This window comes from Abramis brama, assembly GCF_963993115.1.
Source record: "Abramis brama genome assembly, chromosome: 19".
NCBI classification, from domain to species: Eukaryota; Metazoa; Chordata; class Actinopteri; order Cypriniformes; family Leuciscidae; genus Abramis; species Abramis brama.
The window spans coordinates 7,481,249-7,505,664 of record NC_139981.1 but is presented as its reverse complement, the minus strand read 5'-3'; the positions used below and the strand labels follow the sequence as shown (position 1 = coordinate 7,505,664).

General features: G+C 36.9%; 1 protein-coding gene across 1 annotated transcript in view; it reads left to right on the top strand.

Annotated features, from left to right (window-relative positions):
* lrmda (leucine rich melanocyte differentiation associated) overlaps positions 1-24,416 on the top strand; it is a 283,768-nt gene that overhangs the window by 170,123 nt on the left and 89,229 nt on the right. Inside the window, exons 3-5 of the mRNA XM_084093122.1 lie at positions 6,486-6,612; positions 7,833-7,972; positions 14,854-14,980. Of these exons, the coding sequence (XP_083949248.1) occupies positions 6,486-6,612; positions 7,833-7,972; positions 14,854-14,980 (394 nt within the window). The remainder of the gene's footprint in view (positions 1-6,485; positions 6,613-7,832; positions 7,973-14,853; positions 14,981-24,416) is intronic.

Sequence of the window (24,416 nt, the reverse complement as noted above, 5' to 3'; positions counted from 1 at the left end):
TTTTCTGTGAAATGCAAAATAAGATGTTGCTTAGAACGTACAAGCTGCTCTTACAAAGAAAGTGGATTGTGATTTACAAAGGATCAAAAGCTCCAAAAAGGACAAAACAGAACCATAAAGTTATCTTAAAAGTAGTCCATTCAAGACTTCTTAAGCCATTTTATGATATGCTTTTTTGAAGCTTGACTGTACCATCTACTTTTCTTGTTTGTAAAGCAGAATCTTGAACAAATTGCTTAAGAAAAAATAAAGAGCTGAAACAACATGAGGATGTGTAAATTCCGATATTTCTTTTGCCGCACCATTCCTTTAAGTGACCTTCTGTTATCTTCTCTTATAACCCGATAATTTAGACTAATTAAATACTTCTTATTCATGTCGATTTATTCATGGAAACCCCATGTGGTTTTGTTTTCTTTATCTACAAAACACTAGCATTTAACTCTTTATATAACTATTTGTTATTTATATGTGTAATACGCAGTACTGTAATGAGTGTTGTTAAATGGAGCCAAATTATGCACTGCAGGTTTGTGAATATCCACGTAAATAACAAGCCAAAATGTACATTATATATTGGAAGAAAATCACCCAACCAGTGGGCGTCCCATTAAAACTGCAGGATGACTGCTCCATAAGCCTTTAACACATGTAAATTGCAACATAGCTCAAGCCCATTTCCTTACACATGTGATCTGTAAATTGCTGCCACCCTAGGGCTGGTGACATGTTTGATGTCAGGCGGACTGGAGGGGCTGAGATTAAGCCAGATAATGGTTGCCTAATACTGCCAAATCGAAGATTTATTGTGCCGCCGCATCCGAAGCATCATGTTTTTGAAGATTGAAAACAGAATTTCATGCAGGTTGAAGGTAGGAGTGCATCTAAGCTCCTTTGGCACATATATTATGCATGAAGCTGGTGTCAAGATCATATTCAAGGTTGTAAGGTTGATTAATAAAACTCTGAGAATGACACAATAGGCAGATGTGGCGTTCTACCTCACATTTATCACAACTGCAGATCATCCTCTGAGAAATAGTTGATTCACTCATTTTTCTCTGTGCGATGAGGAGTTTGTCATTTCCTCTGATGGACAGCTTCGCGGTGTCATGTGCATTTTTTCTTTCTTCGTGTTTTTTTACATTTATTCAAACCAGTCCAATCCCTGTTTTTACAGCCCCGCTTCCCTCTTTCATTCATTATAGTTTCTTATCTTGGCAGGCAATCAGAACTGCCAGGCAGCCAGTCCATTATGCACATATGAAGCCCATCACTCCAACCGGATTGGCCAATTCATCAAACATTTATCTTTTGCCCTGTGAACAGCGTGTCAATTTGCCTGTCACTCCCAAGCCTTCGCAGCCTCTTCGGAATAAAAACATTACTTTTCCCGCACCGGAGACCGCTTTGATGTTAAATCTCCACTCTTTAACTTTAAAACAAGGCCTGAAGTCAGATTTCAATCCACACTCAGGAAAAGATCCCAAACAATCCGGGCAGCCATCCACTGTTGACCATACTTTGAGACCGAGCTGTGGTGCTGGTTGCAGATCAGCTGGTAAATATGTACGGCCTAGATCACCCTTGGCTGTTCTGGGACCCAGTTTTGACTCCACACACATGGCATGGGTGACACTGTGGAGCCGAGGATATGAGAGAGACTAATATCAAAGAATGATCAGAGCTGCTCTGTCAAGAACAGACACACTGGGGACTCAAAAAAAGAGAGCAGAGAAGAGAAAGGCCTTTTAAAACCGGCGAGCAAACAAGGGAATTACTGGCCATAGCAAAGGGAAATATCAAAGCTGGGAGTATCATACAGAAGGAGGCTTTTGCTGAATGGGATCACTGCTGGAACGCAGACTCGGAATACAAAGGCATCGTGAGTGTGCTTGAATGAGTGCTGTGTCTAAGAATATGTTATTTGCGGTTAGCGCTATTTGCTAACTTGGTTGTATCAACTCTGCAGGTGTATCTGAATTCTCTTTACTCGTACTCTCTCTGTCTCTCCCTCCCTGGACATGTGACCTGTGAAAGCTGGCTGACTAATGGCTGCAGTGACTGACATTTCAACCAATAATCACAGAGTGTTTTTTCCCCTGTTGTCAGCAGCAGTTTATCAATCAGCATGTCCGCATTAGTATTTGTCTATCGATCCATCCATCTCTGTCAAGCCATCTCTGTGTCATTGTCTGAGCTCTTGTCCTCTTGTTTGGCTTCTTTTGAGGATAGTCTGCATAGTAATTTGTTTTACAGGCCCTGGCTTTGAAAGGTTGACTAACAGCATTTACATGGCGGCCATTTGAAAAGGCGTGGAAGCAGACGTTCTCAGCGAGCGCTTGTTTCACATGTCAGCAAACTGTCACCATCTACACAGGATTTTTTTAACATAACCTTTGGTAATAATCGACTCGTTTGACCTTCTTTTAATGCCATCGACTTTCTCTGTCAGTATTTTTCCTCTCCTCATTCAAGGCATTATGTTTAATAATGGGATTACAAGAGATCCCAATTTGACGAGCAAGAATTACCGTCAGGATGTTATTTGTCCGAATAATTAGCCACATCATATACAAGCTAGTCTCTGTATCTCAGTAAAACTAAACATGTCACAAAAATGTAAAAACACACCATAATGTTGTTCCTCTTTTTATTTTGGTTGGCTTAATGAGGGGAAGATTTCCAGAAATGTGTCGCCACGTGGAGTTATGAAAAGAAATCCTAGATAAAGTTTGGTGGTACAATTTTCATGTTTGTTAGGAGAAAACATCGTTAGTCGTGTTTTTGATTAGATTGTTTGTGCCTATTACATCATTCTTACAGTTTGTCTCAAACAATGTATTATGCTTTGGTTCCTTTTAAAATTTCTCTCTAATTCATTTCATTTACTCACTAGCACAATTGGTGCTTGCCGAGTTTCAATTTTGGACCCTGGCTGTTGTTCAATTGTCCAAATAATGCGATTAATGTGTCCAAAGATCAGATTTATCCAAGCTATTTTAATGTAAACATGTATTTTTATTACAAACACCTCTGAATAAATTTTTTATTGTAAATCACTCAATGGCAGATTAAAAAGGGGTCACTGACACATTGTAATGTCCGCATTATCCACCAAGCCATCTCTGACCTGTCCTAAATTTGTATCATGATCATTTGGTCACCTTATTTATGAAGTGTAATCATGTGTTTTTCCAGCAGCAGTTGTTTAGCAGTTGGGTCTGTGAGCCATTTGCTAACTCAGGCAAGATAGAGCCAGACACGCTGCACTGGCAAACACGTTGAGATATTCACTGTGACAATGAGCTTGATCATAATTATCTTAACAAGGAGTGGGTTCATTGGTGTGGCTCGTTAAATCTATCTCTCTTTCCCACTCTCGTGTCTTCCCATCCATCTCTCTCCTTCTCGCCTTAGATCAGACGGCGCTCTCTGCATTGTGCTATTCTTTCATTGTGGTGTGACTTTGAAGATGGTGGTGAAAATGTGCAGTCGGTTTTGGATTCCCCATGGGGACGAGGTGTGAGTCAGAGAAGTTCCTACCTGAGAGTGTTTTGTGTGTGATTGAGTTTTAGATTGCTTGTGTATTGACATTATTTTAGTTTTCACAAGATTTACTCGCCCTCAAGTTGTTGTTTTTTTATTCTGTGGAGGACAGATCAAAGTGACTAAGGCATTTTTTTTTTTCTGACTGGCATAAAGTATCAGTCTATACGATTTGTACAGTATATTCAAAGAATTTTGAAGTATGACGTAGCCAAATGTTGCATGTTCATTTGAATATGCAGAATGCAAGATTATCTATGAATAAGATAACAGGTAATTAGGTAATAAGTTAACTTTATTTTGTCCTCGTTTCATGTTACATGTACTTACTTTTGTAATAACAGTATATCATGCATAATTACATGCAACTAACCTTAAACCAAACCCTATTTCCAAACCTAACCCTATAACATGTTGGTAATAAACATTACTTAGTACTTAAATGTATAATTACACTGTAACAAAGACACCAGTAATGTGTAAACAAACACCAGGTTTTAAGGCCCGTTCACACCAAGAACAATTACTGTAAATATAACTGTATTATCATTCTGTTTATTCTAAGCGCATGCTTGTCTGTCACTTTAAATGCTCAAGCTCATTATAGCAGGATTGATTCTGATTGGCTGTCAATTGTTCATTAGATGGATAAAATCGTTCTGAAAGTGATTCTAATGATATAATTTCTCCGTGCCGTTCACCGTCTTAGCTGTGGTGTGAACTCTGCTATTCTTTAATGTTGAGAACGATTTTTAGAACTATATCTTTATCATTATCTTTATGGTTATCGTCCTTGGTGTGAACAGGCCTTTAGTCTTGTATTATAGCACACTCTTATGTATAGAATATTAAACTTGAATATGACGTTTTTTTTCTGTTTTTTTTCTGCTCCATCATGGACAAAATAGAAGGATATGCGGTTTGAAATGTATTCAAGCGGTTTCTGCCTCAGATTTAATAAAGAATAAATATATATATATATATAAAATAACACTATTTTAAGGTGACGTAGTTGCACGTTACTACATTTAATTACTATATAAACAGTAAATGTAATAACAGTAAATTATACATAATTACAAGTAACTAACCCTAAACCCTAACCATAACTCTATAGTAAGTACATGTAGTTAGTTGTTATTACTTAGTACTCATATGAGTTATTACAATGTAACTACATCACCTTAAAATAAAGTGTAACAAAAATGATAGTATATATCTTTATTTTTTTTATTATTTTTTATTATTACCTTTTATTTATAAGGCAGAATTGGGCTTCCATAGGAAAGAAATAAGGAGTGAGTAAATAACAGAATGTTCATTTTCGGTGAGCCGTTCTTTTAAGCGCGTTTGGCAATTAATCATTCAGTTACCAACATATTTTGAAAGTTTTCCCCTTCTGCACTGTACAGATGTTGTATAAAACGGCAGCGCAAATGTTTAGGCACAATGTGTTGTGGTTAAATTAGGGTTGAATCCCTGTTTGTTGTTTTGAATGTGATTTGGCCGCTCCCTTGGCTGTGAATTTAACTGATTAAATCACCTTTTGCACACAGCGGTAGTGACACGAAAACAACAATTAATAAGCAACCCCCCTGTGACGCGTGGATGCCTCTTAACTAAGCGGCTAATAACATTACAACCGCCCAGATACAGCTGAGGCAAACAGGTGGAGGGGGCTCACAGAACAGCTTTCATTTATCGAGCAGGGACATTTCTCTGTATGCGTGGAGTTTTGTGCGATTTGACTACACAAATAGAACATATTTCTCTTGTGGTTGGAGTTCTTGGCTCTCTGCTTATATGTTTGCTTTCTTTCTCTTCTAAAGCCCACAACATTTCATCAGCCATGTTCTACAGGATAAGAGTGAGGTATTTGCATAACACAGCAGAGAGTTTTACGAGACTAATTGGCAGGACCGATTTACAATATTTGGGTGTCATCCAAAGACAGAGAGACACCTGGCTAGATATCAACATTTACTCCTGTGAGCTCTTCCCAGATTGCCATGGGATTTTCCACGCAACTGTACCATGAAAAGTCTCACGACAACGAATTCATAAGATTATGAAATGCAGGTGTTATTTTTTCGTCCAAAACTAGCATCATGTTGCCATCTAATTGTTCTTTGCTCAAGGACGCTGACAGACGTAAATGTCAATTAACTAAGGGTGGACACATAACATTGTAGGTTGTCAGCCTCTGCCATTTGAGGGATTAGAAACACACACCCCGGCTTTTATGCACCATCCGCGTCATGAACTTTGCAAGGCCCCGACATTACCCTGAGCACCACCCTCCATCATGTTTATGCCAGCACAGGGCGGGGAAAAGACCCAGACAGAGAGAAAGTCCTTGGGGACGATGTGCGTGCGCGTCTGTGGGGATTAGGTGTCACAATGGGGAATAAAGGGAGAAACGTCCAACTTTTCCCCCCTAAAAGCAATTTTTTTAACTGTAAGCGGCTCATCTGAGAAGTTGTAGAAGTTGTACTCATTCCGTTTGTGGCTAGGCATTATAGTTGAGCCGGGAAAATGATGGATGACGAGTTAAATTTGTGTTGGGGGAGTGAAGGTGAACTGTGACAGAGTTATTTATCTTGGGAATGGAGGGTTAGGGTCAGGCAAAGCTGGGTGCCTGAAGGCACAAGACATTGACAAATTCATCCCGCACACTGCATTTCTGAAGCCCTTTTGTTTTGAATCCTGGCTACTCACGAGTGACCCTCATCACTCACGCTGCCAGCGTGTGAAGGATGCCGCACCATGCCAGGGGATCTTAGCGCCACTAATTCTTATCATTCACTCTCCTGACAGTCCCAAGCCCAAACTATTCCGGCCTGTGAAAGGGCCCGCCTGAAATATTTATTTCTGCACATAATGGCTGCCCAGATTTAGGGCCATATCATTTTTCCTCTCTTGCCTTATCATTGCAGGTCACTGACAGCCCTGAAAGCGTTCAGCCAACTGGAAGAGCTGATTGTGGACAACAATCTTCTCGGAAATGACCTCCGGTTGCCCAGGTTACCACGGCTCCATACCCTAACGCTCAATAAGAACCAAATATCCTTTCTCAAGCTTTGCTTTTCAGTTCATGCTTGAACAACATGACAGGAAATGCTGTGAGTTTCAGTGCAATGCAGTGTATCTCCTTGTGCTACACATTATCTCTTTAAATTATGTTATTGTGTTAAATTGAGCTCCTGTCTAATGGGGTTGCTTGATAAACTCACTTGAGTTTGTGCCATGGTGACCTCTAGTGGAGAAGAGGCAAAACAAAATATCCAGTATACAGACCCATGACTGGAAGATTAAGCCCCATTAGACCATATTCTAATGATGACCCATATCATAGTTACAGTATGTTAGCGTAGAGTCACATGACCAGAAAGCAGAGCAAACAGAGTTAAATGACCAACATACATTTTCCAGTATAGCATTAGCTGTTTAATAAGCTAACAGAGTAATGTAACAGCTACCACACACCAAAAGTAAATCTTTGAAGCCAAACTGGAAATTTCACATTTTCGGCTGTTGACAGTCAGCAATTACATCACTACTACACATTACATTCAGTTTGTGTGATGAGATGCAAAGAGAAATAAATGGCAAAAGTAAATGTGCTAGCCTGACGAAAATTTATGCTCTGCTGTTTGTCGCTGGATGCTATCCATCTACATAATAATGACGCAGCCTTACCCTCTGTTCTCCAAACAGCTCTCCTCCGACAGAGTGTCAGCAGCTCAGACCCAAATTCTGCTGTGAAGTGGTCTGCACATGCTAATGGCCCAATTATTTACATCCTGTAGTGGCCTGCTGCCATTGAAATTCAAGTGCTGCATTAGTGTGGTTGTATTTTGACACGTTTCGGGCACCATTTTCCAATGAAGTGAATGTATTAGTGATGAATTTGCTGTGAAGTGGCTGTTTGTTTCCCTGTGCTGGGTGAAGGGGAGGGGGTGTCCATGGCTTAGGGAGTCACTAACTGTTTTTACCACAAGGCATCCATCATTTTGTCAATGTTTTTAATGTTCTGCACCCAGCCACCCAGGAAATGGGAAGAGGAACGGGGGAAGAGAACAGCCAAACTCGCAGCAAATGCCAAAATCTCGCCCTTAAATTTACCCGCTCTTTGTATTCTCAAGCATAATGCCTATTGAGCTCCTTCAAAGAGTTTCGGTAAATTTGACGGAGTTGTGCTGGCTGGCTAGGCCAGGGTAGAGCGCAGAGTAAATGCTAATGTAATTAACAGCCTGGATTCCTTGACCTCTGCCCCGTGACACTTCACCGACATCGAGGCCCTGCTGGAGCATTTGGTGGAAGTGACGCCAGCCCTGGAATACCTGAGCCTTCTGGGAAATGAGGCCTGTCCCAACCAGCTGGTCAGCATGGACAAAGATGAAGACGACTATCAGAGATACAGGTCAGAACACTGCCATACTGATGAACATGCACAGTAGTCATTTTGAATTATTATTTTTTTGTCTTTTAATAACTGTACTATACAGAAGTATGCAAAAGTATGACACCACATTGAAAATTTGGGATTGTAAACTTGGAAAATTGAAAAACAAAAACAAAGAAAAGTCATGTGGCAAATAAATTAGGAATATTTCAGATTCTACACTACATACACTGCATAAAATTAATCAGAAGTGACAGCAAAGACATTTATAATGTTATAACTATTATTTTGAACTTTCTATTGTTTTCAACATGTAGAATAATACGAGATGTTTCTTGAGCACCAAATCAGCATATTAGAATGATTTCTGAAGGATCATGTGACACTGAAGACTGGAGTTATAATGCTGAAAATTCAGCTTTGTCATCTCAGTAATAAATTACCTTTTAAAATATAATGCAGTAGAAAACTTTGGTGGGTTTCCATGTTTTATGGGGACTTTCCATAGACATAATGATTTTTATACTGTACAAACTGTATATTTTATCACCTAACCATACCCCTAAAAACTTTTTTGTATTTTTATATTTAGTAAAAAACTATGATCTATAAGCTGTTTTCCTTGTGGGGACCACAGTCCCACGCACATGCACATGCACATGCACACACGTTAAAAGTTTTGGGGTTGGGTAAGAATTTTTTGTAAAGGTTATTTTTCTCCCCTCTTTTAAGATTTTCACTAGTGGTCTCGACCTTTGGGCCTCACTGTATATGAAATATGTGGTATCCTGAAGCAAAAAAATACTCGTGAATTTATTTTGTACTCTGGTACTCATGAATTTATTTTGTTTTGCTGGTATGTTTTTATTTCTTCTGGAAAAAAAGAGAAATACCCCAGGAGTGTGTAGTTTGGCAACTTCCAGTAATCTTTTATTTGGATGAACGGCTGTTGCACTACACCATAAATCACATTGCACAAGCAAAGACTGATACTTTAGGCTATAACCACACTCTTCTTTTTTTTATTTTGTAGACTTGCAAAATCGATTTCAGGTGTGAATTGTGATAACCACAAATGAGTGTTTGCTATCCTTTCCTTTCCTACAAGATGAAACGATGCATTCATTATCAAGCCCAGGCCTATGGGAGTGCAATGCCACGCTATGTTACCACCATTTGTCAGGTTTTCAACATGAAACCTAGCGGTGGGAAGAACGGTGGGGAGAAACAAATTCTTTTGTCTACCTTAGACCTAAGTGCCTTTTTCTCAACACTGTTCAGTATGAATCATTTACTATACAGATGAACCCAATAGGCGCCACTCTCGCGCAATGTCTCCCATGCTTCACTTGGTGCAGAGGATGACTATTCTTTCCCTGACTGACAGCAGCTGTGTGTTTGTGATGTAATATTCATAATGTGTCACATAGTAATACATCAATTTGAGCATAATGCAGATTTTATGTCTGACAGGGTTAGCCGAGCACTCAGGTCATGGCAGGACTGGCCTTGGGCTATGCACTTTTCAGACTGCGTCCTGAGAACAAAAAAAACAAAAAAAAACCTCTTCATAACACGGTGAAATATCGCACGCCTCTTTGCGCTCTTTCAATTAGTCAAATGAAATGAACAGGCACAAGTACACTCGGCTGTATTTTACAGCAGTCGCTCGGCTCATTCATCATTGTTTACTTCTGGGGCTCGAGGAGTTTTTTTCCCTCCCTTTAGCTAAAGTAGTTCAGTACTCGACACAGCGACAGCCATCTGCGGTAAAGGATGTATGTCCTGTCTCTCTGGAATGCTCTCCAGCCCATGCTGTCTGTGATTGCATGTTTGTCTCTTGACATCATGACGTGTGTGTGGGCTTAAATATCTGTGTTTGCTGAAGATCACAAAGTTTAGGGCCAGTTTTGACTGGGGTGCTTTAAACAACACTTGCTGCAGAGCTGCTCCAACCATCTGTTAGATCAGCACAAACAATCTCACAATCATCAGGAAAACACCTGCATATTTCCCACTAACAGTCGCTGTTATTATGCTTGTTTGTAATTGAATCACAGCAGTAAACAAAGCATACCAACACCACACTGCTCCTAGTCACTCTAGAGGAATTTGTTACTTAAAGTTATTAGTTGTTTTGCTAAGGCAAGTATAACCGTTCTGTTGCACGTGTTTAGAGTTATGGATTTAAACAAACAAAATAACTCTTAAGCATTCAACTTCAGTGTGTAGCTTGTCCTGCATTGTTTGTTCTACTGGCAGTGATACATTTTTGAGGAGAGTGCGAATTTACTTTTTAAGAAATAGGCAAATAAAACAGGGCGCATAATCCCATATATACAGTATTCCCATATGTATAGGCTTAATTATCATCTTCATTGTAAATCTATATATACATTTATACACACTCTATATACATTTACTTACAAATTGTAGTCTTTTACTGATTCCAAATGACATGATAACAGTTGTAGTTAGTAATGTAATACATTACATTATACATTTTAGGTAATATAATCTGGACACATACATCTAAAAATGCTGTCAACAGCCAGAAAAAAAATAATATTTTTCATCATTTTTTTAGGAATAAAATGTTGTATAAAATTTGGCCAATTATATAAAAACCTTCAGAATATGGATAGGAATAAAACTGTAAAGTTTGGTGTATGTAAGTGCTGCTGAAGGGGAGATTTCTGACTCGGTGCAGGAGGAAAAAAAAAACAACATATTTTAAGATAACTGCCTCTAAAGACATTGTAGTGACATTGTATTGTAATTGAAATCTACAGACGCAAATAGATAAAGTGCAATAAAACCAACACTGAAAAGTGTGATGTTTTCTTTCCATTAGTTTGAAACAACATTTTGTAAAAAGCCAAATAGCCCAAAGTCGCAAAATTGACTGACAAAGGAAAAAACTGTGTGTCTGACCTAAAATCTTAAAATCTGAAGGGGTACTTCAAGTAAATGTATTAGGTTAAAGAGGTTCGGCTGAAAAAAAAAGTTTGTGAATCACAAAATGTAAATACAAAATGGCTATTTGTGCATTTTAATGTGTTTGATTATTTAAAAAAAAAAAAAAAAAAAAAATTTTTTTTTTTTTTATTTTTTTATTCAGTGTTACATTCTCTGTGCAATTATAGCCACCTGACTAGTGGCTGGTCTGTGTGTGCAATTCCACAAAACTAAAGGAACTTCAGGAGAATCAATAAATTTTGAATAATTTTCTGCCATTGTGTGAATAATATGTAATCATGCAATCAATAAAAAAGTAATTGAAGCCTGATAGCAAGTATTTTAAAGTGTAATATTATTAGTACTTAACTTTTTCCCCGACAACGCTTCATCGCCGTTGACAGAATTTTTCCTCAGAATTGAAATGAAGCATGACCACAGTTGTGGCTACACTTTAGTTGTGGTGATAAGTTGCTATCCTAAATTCACATAATATTTTTATACACTTAATAAATATATTCTTAATATTTGTTGTTTTTGTTTTTATGTTTGAGCTTATATATCTCAATATTAATAACAGTCTGGTTAATTTTGAGTCTTGAACTGTAAACTCTCAAGGGTTGGCTTTCTAAATATATGTTGGTTATGTGTCTATTCAGAATTACTTATGAGCAGCAACCTTTTTATTTTGGGTATGTCATGTATGCAGCCCTTGCCAAAATTGGGGGTGACGGGTAAGGGGTTAATGAGAAAACGCTTCCCCGCCATTGGCTGAATTTTCCAGCTTTCTGTGGTTTCACTGTTATACGGTAAGGGGGTGCTATTACGAAACTTCTGAAAGAGTAGAGAATCTCCAGATCAAAACACAGGCAAAAGAAGCAGAAACAAGCAATAAAAGCATTGCTTAAGCACGTTGTAGTCTTTAAAAAACAAAACAAAAAAGAAATGTTGCTTTTTTTATGAAGCTTGCCCACATTCACATTCAAGTGTTGATAAAAAAAGAATGCTTAAAGCTAGTATAAAATTTTCTGTTTTTTTTTTTTTTTTTTTTTTTAAAGCAGAGGCTCTGTTCTTTCAATTTTGATATGTTGCATGTTCAGATATGAAATTATATGATTAAAGGAATAAAGTATAATAAAGTATTTAGGAAAGTAATGTACATTTTTATAAATCTATTAAAATTAAGTTAACATGTGACCTAAATAAAACATAAATTTCGTATTTTTTTATTTAATTTAATTTTTTGCCCTGGTCAGTTATAGGGGCAGTTAAATCACTGACCCTAGACCCTAATTCAAATAAAACTTCACCACATTTGAGACATTGTACAATAGCAATGTAAAAAAAAAAAAATATATATATATATATATATATCTAGATTGCTATATTGTAAATTTGAATTTGCAAAAATGCTGTACACATGCAAAAGATACACACTGGGGAGTTTAACTCTAAAACATCCCCACACGTTTTTGATTCAGGCTTATCTTAATAGAATCAATCTGCAGTCGTGCTCTCTATGATCCATCAGGAATAAACACGTAGCATGGGTTCGCCTTCGTCCTTCATCATTGTCATCATCATGGGTTTGTTGCTGGCTTTTGCATGAGAGCTCGGTTGGGAATCTGTCACTGCCCATATACACATCTGTTCACACCCTCCACTTAGTGTCTCTCTCTCTCTGTCTGTCTGTCTCACTCTCTCTCTGTCTGTCTCTCTCTCTCTCTCTGTCTGTCTCTCTCTGTGTATGCCTCTCTCTCTCTCTCTCTCTCTCTCTCTCTCTCTCTCTCTCTCTCTCTCTCACTCTCTCTCTCTCTCTCTCTCTCTCTCTCTCTCTCTCTCTCTCTCTCTCTCTTTCTATCTCACTCTCTGTTTGAAGTCTTGACATGCCTCTTCCTCCATTCCAGTCAGCCTGTGAAAGAATCTGTTGTCATCTATGTATTCCCGCTATTATCTCACGTCATTTTCTCTCCCTGAATGAAAGACAGAGAGTGTGTGAAAGCGTAAAGAGATATCTGTGAAGCTACCGAAATGACAGCTTGGCAGATTCTGTCAATGTGGGCTTTTTATCTGTTTATATGTTGTCCTTATTTTTTTTTACATGATTTGAAGTTAATTACCTATTTACAAATATTGCTACAGTTAATTTAATGCATTTTGAAGGAAATGTCCGTTTAAGTTTTATTTTGTGTGGTTGTCTTGCAGATTTGAATCAGACTTCCCTTCTTCATTTAAATCTGCTGTACACTTACAGTATTGACACTGCACTGGATATGGATAGTCAAACTTAAGAAGAAAAGGAAAACAGTTCAAACTTTTTGATGCAAAATACGCCCTTCCTAAAATATAAAAGCAGACATATTTTCATGTGTACGGACCCATTTTCTTACTGAGTAAAATAATAATAATAATAAGCATGAAAATGTAATTACTAGCTTTTTTGTCAGTATACTAAAGGCAAAACAAATTACTGAAATATTATCTTTAATATTTACAATTAGTTGATTATATAAGGAACATTTGCTTAAAAAACAAACAAAACAAAAACAAAGCTAGCACATTTAAATATTATTATAAACTTTACATTGGACACAATATGACTGTTTATGTAGCTTGGTTTATTGCAAAGGACATTCTTATTAGGGTTGGGTAAAAAAATATCGATTTCTCGATTTTAATCGATTCTCATTTTTACGAAACGATATCGAATCTTAAATCCCAAGAATCGATTAGTCATCTTGTTTTCAGTAGATGAATGAATGGAATATTGTTGCGCACATCCCATCCAATAAATCGCAATAATCTTTGTGCTTTGTTATTATTGATATGAAACAAAGTCTCAGATTTCAAATTATGTCCATTTTCTTACGAAATTCAAAAACATAATTACCATTTTGGCGCTGTGGCGTGAGATCGCTCTGGCGCAGCTCTGAGCTCAGCTTAAGAGAAGCAGCAGCGCGGAGCGGACATGATCTTCTCTTCCGCCTTAATAATACCAGTTACAGCGCGAAATAAACATGAACGAGCATCTGAAAGTATGTTAAAAGATAGAGTACAACTTATTGAAGTCCGTATCATGTCACATGGAATCGCTCAATCAGTGTTTCAACCGAAAGACGTTAGTAAACAATGTCATATAACGTCACATTTACCTCAGAAAAAACATATCCAGTGACCATAAACTCGTTAGTCAGCTAGAAAAATTAACTCTAGAGAGGAGCATTTTGTTAAATATATGCACCATATTACATAATATTCATTATAATTTATTGTTCTTCAATATTTAATGCATGTTTGAATAAATCTGGAAAGTTTTTTTATGACAGCCACCATTTAAATTTTTATATAATTTCATATAACTTTATTATTATAAAAATAAATAAAAGTTTATTTTAAGTGTTTGTATACAAATCAGTTAATTTTTACCTTCAATATTATAGTACACTGTAAAAAAAAATCTGTAGAAATTACAGTATTACTGGCAGCTGCTTGCCAGTAACTTACTGTAGATTTAAATTGATGTTATTTACTGGCAACAGTTTGTTCAAAGTTAAATGAACATTAAACATTAACAAGTCTTTATCTTTACAGAATAAAACTAAAATAACAGCCTCATGCAAAGCATTCTGGGAACCAAAATCTGAAGGAAAAAAAAAAACAGAAAAAGGTTGATGAAGATTTCTGGTTCCCAGAATGCTTTGCATTAGATTGTTATTTTATAGTTTTATTCTTGTGAATTTGAAATCGAATCAAATTGTGAAATTTGTGTCAATACCCAGCCCTAATTCTTATGATTTTAAATGTGTTTTAAACTAAACTCTGTAAACTGCTTTAAAACAACATAAAATGCTACTTTTGTGACCTGAAATCTGGCATGCTGTCTGGTTAGTAAAATCTGCTTTTTATGTTTGTTTGTTTTTCTCTCTACATTTGATCTGTAGGTACTTTGTACTACATAAGCTGACAAATCTGAAGTTCCTGGACACCAGGAGAGTGACCCAGTGGGAGCGGTCAGAGGCCGAAGCACGTGGAGCTTTCATGAAGGTGGTCAAGCCGAAAAATGACCAAGTAAGTACAGTACTTTGCTATAAAGAAAAAGACAGAGACATATGACACAAACACTAGAAAGACCGAGACGTATGACACATACACATACAGGATCAACAGACAGTTAATATAATCCGAGATTAACTGACCGTGTATTCCAGATAATGGCCTGTGGTTTAGTGTGTAACTCAGTAGCCGGTTAAGTGTCTTTACCTTATGAAATGAAGGCGAATAACTAAACACCCTGACCCTGTAAATGATTTGTGTAACCCTCCTCTTTCTGTGCAGATGACTATAAGAACTTAAAAGGCTAAGGCACCGTGAGCTAATCCATCCCACTCCTTCTTAGCTCCCATTGTTTGTTCATAGCAAATTGTCAGAATCTCTTAAGAGGTTACTTGTACGCTGCTCTTTGAAGACGTGGCCTTTCAATCTCGCCTGGCTGTTTAGAGGAGGGTCTTTTTAATGACCAGGACATGACCTCTTTCCGTATGCATGAGCCCAGATCAAAGTGGACGGCGGCTGTCCGATCGGCCTTGACTCGCACGGCGTGACGGCGCTTTCCATCGGAGTGACAGCTCACGTTCAGAACAGTCACCATCGCTTAATTATCCTTCGCACACACAATTATTTCTCTCTCTGGCTTGCGTTTGAAGGAGGCAGGCAGAGTCGTAATCTTCAAACACATCTCCATTCTCTTCTCCTTTAGATTTTATGAAAGAATGGTTTTAGCAAGATTTGATTTCATGTAGCTGTACAGTCATAAAATATTTAGCTTGTGGTTGAACCAGGTCTTTATCTTTTCTTCTTCCCAAGAGCCATGAGTTAGTGAAGCAAATATGGACGTGGATGCTCATGTAATTCGATGCAGTGTTTTAGATGACAGTGATGCTAATGTCACTTTTTTGTTTCAGCATTAAAGTGACAGGAAAAGTGAAAACCATGCAATGAGTTAACCTCATTCAGGCATGTTTTTAGTTTGGAGGATATTTTGTTGGTTAGAAAATGAGAAAAGATGACTGTAAAGTGGAAAATAAAGTGTTGTGCAACCTGTCTACTCAAATAAGACAAGACAGTTTAGGACATGCCGTTTTGAGAGTGATTGAGATGAATAGATGACCACATGTGAGATAAATAAAACAATTTCAAATAAAACAGTAACATATTGCCACAGTAGACCCATTTTAAGTCCAACCATTGAGCAGTTCCAGCATTTAATACTTAGTGGGCATGCTGTTGAAATAAAGAACTGTTTTAAATATCTGGGAACCGAACTAAATAGTGTTTATAGATGTTGTGCATCTAATCCAAAAGTTTTCCTGAAGTAATCTGGAACCGTTTAGAAACGGTGTAAAAATATTTTACAAAGCATTCTGTCTTTTAAAATGGCGTTGCGTTATGCAAACTTGACATTATTTAACATTATACGTCTATAAAACCTTTGCATCATATTTTTGTTTTTATGTTTCTGGAGCCATGAGTGATATTGAGTCATGAAATTACATGCATAGCTAACTTGTCATGGCTATGTATTTTATTGTATTTTTTCCTTAATGTTATAGTATAATTTTTATGCCTTTTTGTTTTTGCATACTACTGTATAAAGTGAAGCAAGACAATTTTTCACTTTGTGGATAACATCGTTTCAGTCAAGTTTTTTAACATTACGTATCATGAACTAACAATAAACAATACTTAGGCAGCATTTATCATTCTAGATTTATCCAATTTGATATGCAACTTGTTAAAATGTATTAGCATATACAATATGTTAACTTAGTGAATCATGTAGAAGTGTCATTCAGATCATTGTACCTAATGCATAAACTAATGTTAACAAGTTGAACCTTATTGTAAAGTGTTAAAGTTTCTAAAGTCTGAAAGTCTACAGCAAAAAGACAAGAATATCTCTGGCCTGTCCACTGTCATCACTTAAGCAGATTAAATAGACTCTGCTGTCCTCTCCACAATAACTGCTATTGTAGGGGCCTAGTGAGAGGGAGAAAGTTGGCCCGGCTCTAATGTCCCATGTCTGTGCTTGACGTAGCTGTCACGCCAACGTTTCCCTAGCATTTGTTTTGATTTAGATGAGACATGATGTGGCAGCCATAACAAGCTCTGTGGGGCATGTGTACTCTCTGTCTCTAATTGGCTTCATCATCATGCCGATTGTCTACTGACCAATAGCGCAGGTCACCAATTAATGAGCGCCAGCAACAAGCTAGAAGATGATGGCATAATTAGTTATTTGTGTTTGCTTTTTATTCTCCATCCAGTGGGGTGTCTTACGTTTAAAGACATGCTGGCGTTAACATTGTTACAGCAGACTGTAATTAGCTCTTCCTGCTTTTCCAAATTTCCCATCAAACCGGAGTCCTGTACATGACAGCTTGCTGTTGTACCATTGTGGTAGTCTTTGAACGTCTCATCTGTGCCTGTCTGTTAGGTCTTACCCACTGTTTTCTGTGTCTGTTTAGTTTTGCACGTTTAAAGGAAGAAAAAAAGAAAGTACGTTAATAGTACTGTGTGCGTGTAAATGTTAAATTGTGTAAAACGAGATAAATGATTATGTTCAACACAGATTTATGATGTTTGGGTTTCTTTTAAATGAATTTTTTACAAATGAAAACTAATATGATGATTAATGTGCTTTCTGTTTCTTTGAATGTTTAATGGGATCATGTAATGTTTTTCTTTTCCTTTTCAAATTATAAAACGTATATATAAAACCTTGCTGTACTATGAAAACACTGATCCAAGTCCAAAAAGAACATTTATTAAAATCAAGCTGCAAAAACAGCAGATTTCTGTTTATTTACATTTACTCTTAAGTTTTGTGAACTCAAAGGAAAGTTCTAAAAACTCATAAAATTTTATTTGATTCAACAATTGGTTTTAATTTAAGTTTAAAGGGGTGGTATAATTCCCTTTCTCAAGATGTAAAATAAATCTCTGATGTCCCCAGTGTGTATGTGAAATTTTAGCTCAAAATACCCCACAGATATTTTTATATAGCATGTTAAAGTTGTCATTTTTTGAGGGAAGTTTTTGTGTCTGTCCCTTTAAATGCAAATGAGCTGCCTCTCCTCTGGAAATGGAGAGACTCAATGTAGACAACTTTTCTGAATGGTTAGTTGATGAAATTATGTAGCTTATGTGTAGTTATCTTCTAGTCATTGTTTAGCATATTCTGTCTTGATAATCTATAAATCGTGTTCCGGGGGCGGGGTTTATGTAAATTTTAGGGTCGGTGATGTCACTAACCCGGGAGGAATGTCGTGTAGCCCCTACCAGCCGTTTGTTGTAGTCCTTTTTTCATAGTTTTTTTCATATCATACACAATCTTATTTTTTTTAGAGACTGTGTGGCTCAGGACAGGACAGGTTGTCTCATCTCGGGAATTACAATTTAAGGCACAGAAAAATAAACTTAATATATATATATTTTTTAAAATTAATTAATATTGAAATTGTGATGATTGAAATTTGCATTTAGGCTGATAGCATGATATTAGGCTATATGGTACACTAAAACACCACAATTTTTTTTTAATACAACATGAATACCGTAACGGTAAAACGTTTTCACTCTTTCCAGGAGTTTCAAATTATACCCAAAGCATAAGGCAAATAGCAAAAACGACAGAAATTACTCATATCACGTTCAGAGTTTTCACTTTATTGTCTCCCAGAGTGACGTTGCACTTACTGAATGTGTTGAAATGTTTAACGTCTTTTGCAGTTTAGTCCAAGGTGACATTTATTACAGCCTGTTGCAAACCTCTTTCTCTTCTGCATTGATTTTTTTTTCCCCCTCCAACTAGTGGTCCTACAACTATATATTAATGTAAGTGGTTTAAAATGAGCTGTCTCGCTGTTGTTGTGTGGTGTCTCTGCATGGCTGATATGTGCTGGAAGGGAGGGAGGTCGTTTTGCGAGCTATAGTTATGAGGACAGCGTAATTGGGCCTGTGTTTTATTGGATTTCTAGAGTGGTGAAATGGAGTGATCTTCCAGCTTAGAGAGAGAGATAAACAAGGGATAAACAACTACCTGCAGTAAACAAGGAAAAGCAGAAAGGGTATTTAGGATTTTTTTTTTTTTTCCCACATCCTTTCGCAAAGACAGGGTTAAGAAAAGGAAAGTGAAAAGCCTTAAGCTGTACTTTTGGGAAACTGGCCGTGTAGGAATGCCATAATGTGATAATTTTTTAGAGGACTCAGAGGTCATGGAATGCGATGCTGTGAAACCACACTGAGGCAAAAAAAAAAAAAGTTGTGGTTAAATTTAGTCTCCGTGAAGTGCAGCAAAACCCTTCATAGCATTGTTAATCTTTCACTTTAACTAACCATGGTCTACCAAAACTTACTGAGAACTTTGGTAACCTATTTTAGAAGCTCTTTTTATACAGCTAGTGCTCAGCAATATATATATAGGCTATATATATATATATATATATATATATATATATATATATATAATATATATAATTATTTCTCAATCAATAGTATATTAGCAACTGAAGGACTTTTTTTTAATGAGGATGAAGTAGCTGTTTCACAACATAACTTTTGGTAGCTACGTAAGGATATAATGGCTTTGAAATGTCAACTAGATTATGCGTGGATGAAGCATTTGGCTTTTCTCACCACGATACACAATTTCTCCCACATCCTCCTCCTGGGTAATGAAAAACAGACGGCCCAACTGGAGGAGTTCGAGTCAGGGCTCAGTCCCATCAGTTCTAGTCACACAAACTCGACTCTCCGTAATCCATGTTGGCAGAGCCAGGAAAGTTATGAGGTCGATCTCCTTTCTGCATTTTTCATATTAATCTGCCTCTCATCAGAGAAGTTCATATCAAGACAGCGAAATAAAAGAGCCAAACTAAGACAGACCACCTCAGTGAAGCTGCCTGATAGCGTGCGATTATTGTATTTTTCAGTTTGTAAGCTCTGTAGAAAGAGAGATGGACAGAATGCTTCTCTTTCTCTCTCTGTGTCATCCCTCTTGCGGTATGGTGCCTTATTCATCTCTCTATGAGAGAATTATGACTTCCCTGAAGCATTTAAACATAATAAACAGCAGGCTGTAGAACTGAGCGCCAATGCACCTTCAGTGTTTGCTGAATCATTTTATGGATAAATCTTTCCTTGAAGACACCTATAAAAAATATTGTTGCAATGGGAAGTGCAATTGGCCAAACAGATTGTTCGGAAACAGTCATTACTGCCATTTTCTACAGACATCTTGTCTCTGAGACTAACTTGTGATGGGTATCTTAAGTTGTGTGATTCAGTTTTGCTGATCCACAAAGATACCAGTCAGTTTTATTGCATATATTGTCATCAACACTTTGTTAAATTAAACCAAACAGCTAATATTTTGTGCATGCATGCAGGTGTACAGCCGGAGTGTGCATGCTTGTTTTGTTGTTGGTATGTGAACTTTTTTCAGATCACGGGACACATATACATACAGGGCTGTGCGCAGACCTTTTGAGGGGCATGTGTTGAAACTGAAAAAGGGCACCCCCCTCCTTTTTTTTATTTCTTTTTTTATATTTAAAGGGGTCATGAACTAGCTTTTTAAAAAAAATTATATTGTTGTCTGAGGTCAACTTATGACGTTCACTTGTTTTTTTACATTCAAAAACATCAAAATGAATAAGTAATAGGCTATTTTCTACCCTGGTTTTGAGCCTAGCTCCTGAAACGCTCAGTTTTTATGAGCGTGCCGCATTGAAGACTCGGAAGTAAACGCGCACTGCTATGATTGGATAACAGTTTTGCATAATATAATGAGTTTCATGTAATGCAGCACGAATCAGTGGGCGGGGATAAACAGGCAGTGCTGAAGTAGGCGTTGATCTTCAGCTGCGGAGGCGGTGTTTGATACCCTTTGACGTCATAGATCCCCACTTTGAAAAACCTGTCGTTCGCTGTGCCTGGTGTCAATAAATGCTTTTATTGGACTAACAAGGAAGTTTTCAGTTCTGAAACTTACAGGATATTCTTATAGTATGATGACCGCTTATATGTCAAAAGCTCAAGGAAAATTTGATTTCTCAGTTCATCACCCCTTTAAGATTATTTAGTAAGCCTACATAAAAGGACAAATTCAATTACACAAAATAATAGTCTCAAAAGCTTTAGATTTATTCACTATTAATATAACAATAATAATATAGATAATATAGATATACAGGGTTTCAGGGCTTCTTTAGCCCGCTAAAGCCCTAAAAAAAACATGTTTTAGCCTAGGCCTACTACATTTATACATGTGAAGACGAGCGGAGAGTATAGATTCAAAAATTCGCTAGATAGCGAATACATGCATATTAACAGCATTGAATGAACCATAATTTAATATTATTACCATAACATGATTAAATGTTAATAAATTAAGTGTATCAGCAATCATAAATCAAATAAGATATTTCTTAGAAATATATGTTACCTAGGTGACGAGGATCACTTGTCGCTTTGTGTAAGTTCCAGTACGAAACAGCGCGGTGGCGCACCTGTGCTTATGATTTTCCGATGTTAAAAACAAATGATATGTTGTTGTATTACTTATCAATATATTGTTAACATTTTACAAAAGTCAAAATCAAATGTAGTTACGAGGTTTTTGACCAACGAATGTGTGCAAATGTGCATTTTGTCCGTCATTAAAACGGCGCCGGCGGCATCACATTACATTTTCATCAACAGGTTACAAATTAGTTTGTTGTAGCTATATGGGCGCTCCGTTTTTCCTGTTGTAAAATACATTTGGCCAAAATCTCATTTTATAAAAGATGAAATGCTACTGTATGCACAGGCTATTTAAGTGTAGGCTATGTATTGGCTATGACTAGATGGCTAATGCTAGACCTCTCTCTCAGGCCCCACATGTCTCAGTCAGACATCAAATAAAATATGAGCCTTTATAGACATAGGGCCCTATCTTGCACCCAGCGCAATTGACTTTGTACACCGACGCATGTTTCATTCCTATTTTGCACCCGCGCAAAGCGTGCTTTTCCCTCCACAAAAGCACGTCGCTAAACTAGGGAATGAACTTGCGCTCCCTGGGTGGTTCAGCGCAAAAAAGGAGGCGTGTCCCGGCGCAAACAATCCCTGGTGCTATTTTACTGTTCCATAAAACAATTGCGCCACTGGCCAGAAAAAACCTAGTCTAAAGTCAGTGGCGCGTCGCGCGTTGTTCATTATGCTATTTTAAGGGCGCATGCTCGACCACCATAATGTATAGCGTGCACAACGCGCATACACTTTGATTCTCTAATCTACACAGAAGCAGCAGTTTTCATTTTTGCAAATCATATTATTACAAACGATAGATAGATAGATAGATCTGATTGGTTTATTTCACGTTATGCCCAAACCACACCTATGAATAATGAAGCTACTTCAGACCAACCCCTTTTAGATTTGCGCCGGGCGCAAGAGCCATTTATCCCGCCGGGAAAATAGCAACAGCGCCGAGACCCGCCCACAAAGTTACTTGCGCTTTGCGCTTTGACACTTGCGTTTCAGATCGTTAAAATAGGGCCCATAGTGTTTAATACTTATTCAAACAACACGATCTTTGTTTACCCTTGCAAAACTTCGTTCAGCTGCTGTCTGCTGTGCGGCTGCTGCGGAGCTTCAGTTCATTCAGTCAAGATAGAGGGGGCGGGGTTATCAGATAGAGGGGGCGGAGTTATCAGATAGAGGGGGTGGAGTTATCAGTTTACTGACAGTTTGAGGATCGAACAAGATTTATACAAGCTCTTTTTAAGAACTTTCATTGGCTAAATATTTGTAAAACAGACAGACAGGCGTAAAGGGTGACCAATAGCATTGATTTATTGGAGAGGGAAAAAAAACACCACCACCAAAAAAAAAGGGCACTTCGGAGTATAAGGGCAAAGAGGGCATGGGCTCTGCACAGGTAGGGCTCAACATATCTGTCTGTCTATGTATCTATCAAGACTGGAAGATTATTTTTATTTTTTATATAATATATTTTTTTATATAATATTATAATATAAAGTACTAAAATAAACTTCATAACAACAATAATAATAATAATAATGCATATTATTATTATTATTATTATTATTATTAATGACTGAATATTGATCATTTATAATATTAATATAAGGTACTAAAATAAATTTAATAATAATAATAATAATAATAATTTTACAATAAATACAAAATTGGCGACCAATTAATTTGTAATTTATTATTATTATTATTATTATTTTAGTATTTTATATTAATATTATACAATTATATAAAAAAATAAATATTCTTCCAGTCATTGATACTACTACTACTACTACTAATAATAATAATAATAATAATAATAATAATAATGTGTTAATATTATTATTACTATAAAGTTTATTTTCGTACTTTATATTATAATATTATAAAAATGATATTATCAAAAGTAAAATATATTCTTCATGTAATTAATTATTAATAATTATAATACATATTATTATTATTATTATTATTATTATTATTTATTATTATTATTATTATTATTTATTGTTATTATTATTATTATTATTATTATTATTATTAGTTCTGATCAAAATCACAGTCTCTGTCCATCATAGTCTTTACGATCCCTGTACTTCCTGTGTGGAAGAGCGTAGCTATGAGAACACTGTCTCCCCCATGTGTCAGAAAACATGGTTTGGATTTCCCCTCATCTCTCCTGAGGGACACGGGCTGGGACAGATTTTTCCTTCTGGCCTGAGGTGTCCAGCAGCGAAGTGTTTGGACCTCGGCAGTATCAGGCCGCTGAAAGTGCTCTGGCAGCTGGAGTTTTTGGGAGGTCGTCGTGAGGGCACAATCCGCAAAAACAGCCGCAATTAGAGTGAGTGACTCATAGTGTCCACATAAATCATATGACATTGCACATCATAAACAGATTGTAAAACTTTAAAGCACAGTTAATTGTTAGTAATAGCTGCACGATTGATTTATGACCATGTACAAAGCCAAGAGATAGGGGCGGATGACCTCAATGTCACGTCACTCTTATTACACAAGTGATATATTGCATATTTCGGCCTGAAAACAAGCAGATGTTTTTGAGGAGTTTTGTTTGAACAGCCACAATGATGTTTCCCATTTGCATTGCTTAATGGAAATTGAGGGAGAACGGCCCATCTGTCCCTTGCATTTGCTCAACTGCTATGATATGACTAAATGAAGCTGTAAAAATTACAGTATTGAACTTAGATGTTGTCAGGGCTTTGTTCCTCGCTTTACACAAAAACCAAAACAGAGGAAAAATGTCTTGTATCATTGACATCAATATGCAAAACACTTACAAATATGGAGTTTTTTTTCCATAATTTAGATACTGCTTAGTCATAATTAGTCTCATCTAATGTATACAAAACTTGACAGTGCTTCTTGGTCTGTTTAGCTTTTTTTTATTTTTTTATGC